Source organism: Trematomus bernacchii, unplaced genomic scaffold (genome assembly GCF_902827165.1).
Source record: "Trematomus bernacchii unplaced genomic scaffold, fTreBer1.1, whole genome shotgun sequence".
Lineage (NCBI taxonomy): Eukaryota > Metazoa > Chordata > Actinopteri > Perciformes > Nototheniidae > Trematomus > Trematomus bernacchii.
In genome coordinates this window covers 1,273,277-1,283,607 of record NW_022987998.1, presented here as the reverse complement: position 1 = coordinate 1,283,607, position 10,331 = coordinate 1,273,277, and the positions used below count along the sequence as shown (strand labels likewise).

The window sequence follows — 10,331 nt, the reverse complement described above, 5'->3', positions numbered from 1 at the left end:
ATTTCATTTTAAAGCCTTTATCAGCCAATACTGATGACCTAACAATGTCAATGTGCATCCCAGACACACACACACACACACACACACACACACACACACACACACGCGCACACACACACACACACACACACACACACACACACACACACACACACACACACACACACACACACACACACACACACACACACACACACACACACACACACACACACACACACACACACACACACACTAACTTGCCAGACAGAAGTAAGTAAATGTTGGAAACAGCACTGACTTCTTGGCAGTCAACTAAAAAGTGTCTCAAACTGGAAGTCATTCAGAATTTAGGTCCAGTATTTGTCTTATTTTTGGACATGTTCTCATGGTTCTGCTGGCAGAACTCAGTTACATGTTCCCTAATACAGCGGCTCTGCTCTGGAGCTTACAGTAGGATCATAGTAAATACACATATATCTGCTTTGTGTCAGCACAGGAAGTGTGTGTGTGCACAGAGATCACTCCATTTCCTGTTTTAGCCGTTTTCCCAGGGTGCCTCAGTGTGGGCCCGTCAGCCAATCGGACCTCACAGTGAGGGGCTCCTGGTTGATCACCTTTGATCTCTATTATTACAGGTATGTTCAAAGTCCATTACGTAGTTTACCCTGTTTTACAACATTTTGACATGTATAGATTTGTCTTTCCTTCATATTTCTGAAGTGTTATTTATACATATTACTTCTCTTCTTCCTTTTCCTGTTCTTGTTATTGGCTTAACATTTGAAAATGATTTGTTATTTATTCTTCATTGAGCAACTAGAATCAGAATCAGGTTTACACATACATGGAATAAGCGTTGGTGTGTATGGTACACATAAGATATTGAGAAATATTTACATTAAATATACATTGACAAAGGTACAGTACTGTATGACAAAATACACTGAAAAATAAAAGAATATGTGCAGTAGTATTGGGATAAGTGGAGAGCTGTGCAAATATTAGAAGAGGTAGCCGTGTACAAATTGTTGTAAAAATATTAAAATGAACAGGATTTGTTCACATGTTGTGCATTAATGCAACGCAAAGTGTTTACTGTATGAAGGGGGTCAGAGTCAGATAAAGGGGGTAAGAGACCCAAAATATCCTAAAATAAATATAAATATTTATTTGGTATAAATAACATGCCAATAAAAAATATTTAGCATATTCCTGTGTCCATTGCATTGTTTGCTTCCACCCCTCAGAAACAAGCCATTCCTCACAAAAACATATTTTGGGTAGGGAAAGGAGAACAGGGAGGAGATAGAGAAGGGGAAGAATTGGGGAGTGAGGGGGGGGAGAAAAATATGAGGAGAGGATGCAGCCTTGTGAGCCAATTTAAGAAATAACTGCTGATGCATCAGCTATTGACTGTTTGAGCGCTCGTGATAACGCTCAAGGCGAAACTGGGAGCAAAATGACAGCATCAACTGCCTGCAATAAAGTGCAGAGCGCCAGACCAAGGGAGCTCTAATTGACAGCTGTCAACCTAATGGGAGCCATGACGGAAGATTCTGGGAGAGGGAGGAAAAGAAACACTGTTTATAAACCATCAGCCACTTATCCTCAAGGAAGGGAAGGGAGGGGGGGGGGGGGTGAGTGAGATCTAGCTCCCCCCTCCTCTGTCTCTCCGTCTATGATTGTCGTTTGTCTACTTGCTTGCTTTTTCATTTGCTCCTTCTTTCTCTTCCCCGTGCACATAATACTCTTTTTTTTGAACAATCTCATTACCTTTCTGTCTTCCCCTATGATAGAATATTTAACTATGCAACAGTTCTCCCACTTTATATCTCTTGGTCTCTCTTGTTACATTGTGGCACAGCGTGGTGGGGCAGGAGTACTGAGAAAAGCAGAAGAAGGCCGTAACTAATCACAATGTCAGTTAGCTGCCTGGGAAAGACTCACTCTGCACAAAGTAATGCGGAGAGAGGACTGAGACTGGGACGCAGAGAGTGACAGGGACTGAGAGTGTTTTCAGCTCAGCATGCATGCTACAGTGAAGAAACATGGAGAGTTTTAGTCAGATAGGGGATACAAATGGCAGATTTAGCAGAATTTGCCATGTTTGACACCTCACACATATGTAAGTAGTGTGCAGTTCAATAGAAGAGTGATTTTCCTTTCTCATAATCTGTCATTTGTGAACTGCGCAAACTAGAAAGTATGTTTACAAAAGATATGCAAAACTAAATATAAATGTGTGTTTCAGAATACTCTGTTTAGTTATTTCACCTAGAATGTTCTGACAACTAGTAGTTTTATCTTGTCTCCCCTCGACTATGTTCCCAACCATAACCCTAACCCTAGCCCCAGGTTGGCATTGGCGCGCACTGGAATTGAAAAACAAATTGCTAAACGTAACAGAATTATGACTTTATAAATGAATAGAAAACAAATCATAAAAAACAAAATGAAAATGTGTTCATTTCGACAAACGGAAAACAAATTAAGGCTGTTTAGGGACCTGATTTTGCTATAGTTACTAATTTTAAAGATTGTGTTTGACCATTCAGGACGTGGCAATAAAATAAAACATGTGTCTATTTTTACAACTAGTCTCTGTACAAATGTGAAAATGATCCTGTAGTTTGACAAAGTCGAAGGCAATAACCTTTTTTCTCTGCATTTGATTGAGAATTCTGTCCCATAAATGACAATAAGTCATACTAATGGAATAAATACTGTTAAGGAACCATACACTTGTACTACACTTCATTTCAGGGAAAACTCCCCCTCATTCATTTTATTTTCTCAATCTGATCTGTCAGCAGGTTCCCACTTCATCCCAGAATGATCAGATGGATGATCCGTGAATATAAAAAAAGAGTTAATGTCTTTCAGTCAGAGTGAGGTGGGAGGCATTCGGAGCATAAAAGGACAACCACCTTTCAGATTAATGGACTGCAGATGGAAAACTTTGAAGTGCTGTTATTCAAATACATCCACTTCATTGGGAATTGGAGTGGAAGACTTTCTTTTCAAGGATGAGTAACATCTGAATTTCATGTTTCAACGAAGGACTTCAGTCATTCTTCTACCCTGTCGTGTGTGTCGTTTCCAGGCAATGGGCTTTGTAATGCTGAAGAGGGATACTTCAGAATAAAAATGACTAAATTAATGAACTACAAAAGTCAGAATTATTCCAAAAACCACTATTAAATAAAAGTACTACATAAAAGTAGCGGGTAATTTGAGGCGGCTGCCTAATTTGACATAAAAAAAAACCATTACAGTTAATGAACGGCTGAAGCAAAGGTAAAAAATACACGTTCACACTCTTAATTATTAATACAATTATCAAGAGCTTTTTAAAGCAGGTTAATTAGCTCCATTATATTGACATCTTGCATTAGATCATATTGCCACCCACTGGACGGGAGCATAGAATCTGATATTGTATTTTTAATAACCACACTGTGAAACAGCAAATGGCCCTGTGTGTTAGTCACAGCCGAACAATGTGTGTGTTTGCGAGTGTACCCGCGTCCTCCTGTGTGTGTGTGTGTGTGTGTGTGTGTGTGTGTGTGTGTGTGTGTGTGTGTGTGTGTGTGTGTGTGTGTGTGTGTGTGTGAGTATATTTAAATGGGCCACTGCATCTCGACTTAGATCCACCGCGAGTGCAACGTTAACACACATCAAGCATGATTAATCTCCCGCTCTCATCTACAATCAATCATACACACACGCGCTCCCACACACACACGCTCCCACACACACACACACACACACACACACACACACACACACACACACACACACACACACACACACACACACACACACACACACACACACACACACACACACACACACACACACACACACACACACAGAGAAATCACAGAAATCAGCTGCTTTTCCTCTCCGGCTGCCATCTATCTCTTGTCGGACAGAACCAGATCTGTCTTGATGTTAATATTTACATAAATCATGCTTAGCCTCTTTGGACACCATGCTGATGATAGGTGTTTCTGAAAAATCAACGCGGGTGAAAAATCCTCCCACTCTGGGAAAGTGTCATTGAGTAGCTAATAATGACCAGTGTCACCGTCATCAATCTGCACCGGGAGAACAATACACACACACACACACACCCACAAAGCTATTTTAACACCATGCAGCTGCTGCTTACTGCTAAACATCCTTCATTTTAAATACTTGGAAACAATTTGTAGAGGATGTAAGACGCGTGAAAAAAATTACAGGTAAAAAAATATACTTGATGTTTGATGTTGGAACACTGCTCCCATAACAATGACCTGTTTGGTCTCGGATAGCTTTGAAACCCAAAGACAAAAGCCGCTCGCCCGAGCTTTGTCCTTTCCTGATGTCAGAAACAATAAATACGCTTGGTCAGAAAGAAGTGTGTGCGCACGTATTCACATGCACAGCGTGACTTAATGGACACGTTCTTTAGGCAACATCAATGCTGCCATGAAAAATCATCACTGCTAATTTAAGGACCCGGATTACCCGACGCGCATACCACCACTGTCCAAAACCCCACCTGTGTTGGGGTTGGGGGGGGGGGGGGGGGGCAAACGAGGACGGTGTAAGATCAAGTTGATTACATCCAACTATGCCGCAGACCTAATTGGCGAGCGTGACAGTGTGCTGAGCTTGTCATCTCCAATCATTAGGCCCGTCAGAGATCCATCAGATGCTCGGCTAATTAGCAGAACGCTAATGAAGCTGGCAAAACAACTCCTCTTTTAGACGGCTGAATGCGTCGCCGGGGTGGGGAGAAGTGTGTGTGTGTGTGTGTGTGTGTGTGAGTGTGTGTGTGTGTGGGAAGGCTTGTTGGAAGGATGGAGGATAAGGAAAAGGATAAAGAGAGAAATGTAAGACAGGAAGAGTTGACGCCATGTTCGTCTGCATCATGGCGCGTTTTAGGTAATGACCAATTAAGAGCACATGAAAACCCCCAAATAAGCAGATTCCGAGGAAGTGTTCAATACACATGCTGACCTTTAACCGGGATTGTGTTGTTTTAACACATTTTGATGGTTGGACGAGCCACTGAAGCTCGGTATGATGTATCTGCTGTCTTACGCCACGAACACACGAAGAATGTTTCGTTTTCTCAGTGCAGAATCAGTGACAAAAAAGGGAGGGAAAAAGAGAAAGAAAGAAGGCGGAAAATACAAAAAGTTGGGGGTACTCTGCCCCCTTCCGAGTTCCTAATCAAGGCCTATCATTTGCCATCCTCCCATAACTCTTGCCATCACTACGGCGCAATCAATTTGTCATCACTCTGTGTGTGCCATGCAGTTCTCCTCAACCTTATAACTTGCAGCTGTGAGCAAGGCAGGGAGGGGATGTGGGAAGGAGGAGGAAGAGGAGGAGGAGGAGGAGGAGGAGGAGAGAAGGCAAAATAAAAAGCTGCCAATAGTCTAAAATGAAACTCCTCCTTCGCCTGTTTGTTCTCGTCCGCTCATCAGAGATATAAATGCCTCATCTTCTCTCCCCGCTCTCACAAGCTGAATAAAAAGTCCTCTCGCTTTGCATCCATCCATCCATCCATCTGTCCCCCCCCCCCCCCCATTCCTCCCCCCGTTGTGTCCATTAGAGCTAAAACATTTTGATCAAGTAAGGCCCTGGGCTGAGAATACATAAGACTCTCTCTCTGTGTGTGCCAGCCTCTGATTGACCATTAGGGCCATTGATGAATGTGGCTGTCAGAGGGCAGACAATTAAATCAAATATGAAACAAAGTCTCTCTGACGGGCCCTTCTGATGGAGCAAACCAGTCTTCCGCCTCGCGATTAGGCTAATAGTTACATTTCTCATAGCACTCTACGTGTGTGTGTGTGTGTGTGTGTGTGTGTGTGTGTGTGTGTGCGTGTGTGTGTGTGTGTGTGTGGTGTGTGTGTGTGTGTGTGTGTGTGTGTGTGTGTGTGTGTGTGTGTGTGTGTGTGTGTGTGTGTGTGTGTGTGTGTGTGTGTGTACGCGGGCGAGAAAGTACTTGTTTATACGTACTACGAAGTCATTGCAGTGTGTCTTCTGACTGCACCACTGCACAGATGTAATTATGTACTGGGAGGCTGCAGGCATATGCAGAAACTGGATTTCGTTGAGAGTGAAACAAAGTTGCAAACAAGAGTGCGCTCAGGTAAAATGGCTTACAGTGAGATGCTAAAGGTCATGCATAAATCAAACACTGAAAAAACTGAACCGTTGACTTTAATTAGATGTATTACGTCAACAGATTTCACATAACTGTGTTAGGTTATAGTTAAAAGCAATGATATTAACTTTAAATTTAAATTTAAATTTGGTTCAACTCAATAGTATTGCTTTTCAACAGTTGTTTGAATTCTGTTGACATAATACATTTAATTAACATGACTACTCCAAAACAAAAACTACAAGGATGACTTGAAATCTAAAAATGTAAAAAAACAAATTATTAGTGTCGTAAATGATGTGATGAGAACACCAAAAAATCTCCTTCCCCTTTAATGGGAACATAAAATAAATGCCGAGTTCAGTTTTTTATCCTCGTCAAGTCCGAAGGCGAAGGGGGGGAGGAAGTAAGAAATCAAAGCTAATAAAAGGGGGGGGGGGGAAATAGATACAAAGATGCAATTAAATGATGGTGTTAATGACCAGAACTTTGTGAGGCCAGACGTGACTTCAGCAGGCCCTGCTTCGCTACCAGAGGGAGGGCGGGTCGAAGGGAGGAGGGGGGGGGGGGGGTGATTTATTGACACTTATCGGGAATGAACAGATCAAAGGCTCGGCCAGATGACAGGCGATCAATCAAGCGTCAAATCAAAGATGGCAATTGTCCATTAAAGCTCTCTTCCAGAATACACCCCCCCGCCCCCCTCCAAGGGCTGTGAAATAATCTTTAGACTAGGAGAAAAGTATTTCCCAGAAACTGAAGGGAAGGAGAGACAGACGAAAAACACGGAGGATGAATCTCTTAGAAATGATCCGGAGGAATCGTGAAGAAAAACTCCAAGTATAGTTTGTAGGTGAATTCTGTAGAAGTACACTGATACGACGGGGTGTCAAATAAATGAGAAAGGGCCTTAAAACTCAATATGGTGTGTGGAAATACACTCCTAATTCCTGTAGAGCAACATAATAGTGTGACAGTAGTAGTCCAACACTATATTAGGGATTTCACAGTAATGTTGCAATGCGAACAAAGAAAACGATATTGATCTTTAAAGACAAATGTGGCTTAAAGAAGTCACTTCCTGTCATATATCAGGATGTCAGTTAAGCCCCTAAAAAGAGATCAGCTACCATCAAAGGCCTCCGTGACAGTCAGCTGACCCATCCTTTATTCCACAGTCAATATCTACGAGGAGGAGGAAGAGGAGGAGGAAGAGGAGAAGGAGGCGCCGCAAAGAAGTGAAAAGAGGTAGAGAGGGACCTATGGAGCAACAATTCATCTGACTCGAAGAGAATATGAGAAAGTAGAAAGAGAAAGCGTTTCGTATTGAGCGCTCTCACACTGTTTCTATAGGACACACGCACTGGTACGCTGAGGTTGACCTGTGACCTCTCTGAGAGGCAAAGATGATTGTTCTAACTACCGGGAACCACTTGTTCTGACACATCTGTATGGAAGATATGAATAAACTAATGATTAACAAATATAGACAGTGTTTAATCGTTTGAGTTTTAATCGTTTTGTGTATTAAAAAGGGGAAAGTGAAAAATAAATGCCCGTTACAGTATTCAAAAGCCTTAGGCGGCGTATTTGGTCGAAGCAGCAGATACAAACCCAAAGAGATCAAATTTGTCACAAACTGAAAAGCTGAACATAATACAAAAAGTGATTAGAAATTATAAATCAAATGCTCTCTATTATCATTGCAGCTTTACAATAACAACAATGACCTTTTTTATTCATTAAACTTGGTAAGAAATGTTGAAATGTGGCGTTCAGGGTGTTTGGAATTCCAATAAACCTCCAATAATATGTCATAACAGAGGTATGTGTTTGATAATAAGAACAGTTATGATGGGATGTGTGTAGCATGGGAGGACAAAAGTTGGAGCTGTGAAAAGTACAGCATGTTTGCCCTTTCCTTTACAGTACACAACAAAAGATGTTTTTGGTAATAATGAAAAGTAACTGAATGACGGGGGCGTGGAGGAAGGAGGGGGGTAAATACAGAGGGGGTGAGAAAGAAAGAAAGAGAGAGAGAGGTAAATTAGGTTCAAATCAAAGCCAGTGCGTACCTGCTGCGCGCCGAGGCGCCTCCTGCTTCCTCCGCGGCATATCGGTTTCGGGGCCCCGGCAGGGACTTCTTCTCTGTCCCCGGTGCTTCGATGCTGACCCGCAGAGCTTTGATTCACAGTTTCCCCCCCTGGGTGCGCTCTCAGGGCTCCCACATAGATCGGGGTGGGTGTATTTAATGAGGGGAGGGTGTCCAGTGTTCTCAACAAAATAAAAAAAAAGGAGATAGAGCCAATCAAAAAGAAAATAGAGGGGTTACAAATAAGAAATCAGCCTCCCGGTTTGCTGCTCTCTCCGTCGGTTGCTCCGGCTTGGATGGGAGCAGGAACAGAGGAAGCTTCGCGGCTATAGGAGTCTTTAAAAAAAAGCGTGTCCTCCGTGTGATCCTCTTTACTTGGCGTTGGAGGCTGCAACAGGCGAGCTTGAAGAGGGGGATAAAACCAAATGATCGCGTCAGTCAAAAGTCCGCAAACAAGGGGGAGACAACACATCAAGAGCTGACACAACTGAAGCCCTACGCCTCTTCTACGGTTCAACCTCTCCGCCGCTGATAGGCGTCACGTAGCTCTCTCTCCCTCTCCCTCCCTCTCTATCTCACCCCTCTCTTTCTGTCAGCCTTATTCTAGCCTTCCGTTTATTCCAAAAAAGCTAATCGGGGAGCTTGAAATGCGCGTAATGTCAGTCATATTACCGCAGATGGTTAACACACACAGTATGATTCACAAGCACACGCGGCGTGATCTTACTTACTTTACGGGCTGATCCTCCATGAAGCCCTCCCGGTAATCACGCGCATTTCAAAGCCAAGACCGGCTGCCTGAAAGCATCTCATAAAAATCCATTCCAGTCCGGTTGTTTGGTGGTGTAAATGAAGAAGAAAAAGCCACATGCAGCGTGCTTTTTACAGTTTGTTATTCTCCAGCGAAGGACAAATGAAGAGGTGGAGGAAGAGGAGGAGGAGGAGGAGGTGACGGCCGGGGACTGGTCACTATACGCACCGCTACGATATTTTGTCCGGGAGCGCTTTGAAAAATCCGCTGAGGGCACAGCCAGGATGCGTGCGTGTGCGCGTAACTGCGTATCTGTGTGTGTGTGTGTGCCTGAATCGATGAGATACGTGCTTGATTGGGTCTCCCTTGTTGTAATAATGTACATGAGGAGGAGGAGGAGAAGGAGGAGGAGGAGGAAGGGCTCAGGCTGCTCCCATGCATGCAGGCTGGAGCGCACCGAGCTCTAGCGCCTTCTGCCAAACACTTTATTGGCCGCTGGTGGTACTTTTCTCCCGTTTTTTTCCCTTCCCGTGGCCTGATAGGAGCTATTTAAATCAGCCACACAGCGAATCAAACCCAGCACTGCGCTCCTTCTTTGCGCCTCAAGTGACCCGAGAGGCGCAAAAATAAAACCTCACCAAAGCGCTGTTATTTCAATGGAATAAAGTTGTTTTCTTTTTCCTCGCAGGTAAGCTCAAAAATCCTCAGTTGTAGGTTGTTGACATTTTTTTTCTGGAGTTGTTTTCCTCACCTCACAGTGAGGGATAAAAGTTTGTGGATTTTGTTGGAAGTGGATGAAAAATATTCTCCTGTGTTTTTTTCAGGCGATCCTTGAGGTGAACACAAACGGCTTCTTAAAGTGAAGAGCAATGAGGGGTGAGTTACCAATCTTTCTCTCGCCTCCCGTCTTCCTCCGCGCCAGATGTGCTTGCCGCTGCGCCTCACCTCTCACGCCGGAGAAAAGGCTCTCTTCTTCGGATCCGCTGTGGGGAATCAGCCGGTGTCGCTTCTCTGGTAAACCTGGAGGGAATGTGTCCGCTCTACTCCTCCGTTTCCCCGGGCTCGGGTGGAAGGATTGATAGGTTGGTGACTCTCCGCCGATTCGAGGATGTTTTCGCCCTAATCTCACCGCGACTGTGTGCGCCGCTCAGCCGCTGCATGCCGTTAGATCCGCCCAAGCATCTGTCCGTCTTTCCATTGGCGCATCCATCAGTGTCACACACACACACACACACACACACACACACACACACACACACACACACACACACACACACACACACACACACACACACACACACACACACATGCCTTGCAATACTACAATCCCACCCCAC

The 10,331-nt window shown here is 43.9% G+C and overlaps 1 protein-coding gene across 1 annotated transcript in view; it reads right to left on the bottom strand.

Moving 5' to 3' along the window:
- Nucleotides 1-10,107, bottom strand: part of tshz3b (teashirt zinc finger homeobox 3b) — a 51,186-nt gene extending 41,079 nt beyond the window's left edge. Inside the window, exons 1-2 of the mRNA XM_034117213.1 lie at nt 8,975-10,107; nt 8,227-8,645 (exon numbers count right to left, since the gene is read on the bottom strand). Coding sequence (XP_033973104.1) covers nt 8,227-8,266 — 40 coding nt within the window. The 5' untranslated portion in view covers nt 8,267-8,645; nt 8,975-10,107. The remainder of the gene's footprint in view (nt 1-8,226; nt 8,646-8,974) is intronic.
- Nucleotides 10,108-10,331: the final 224 nt, after the last annotated feature.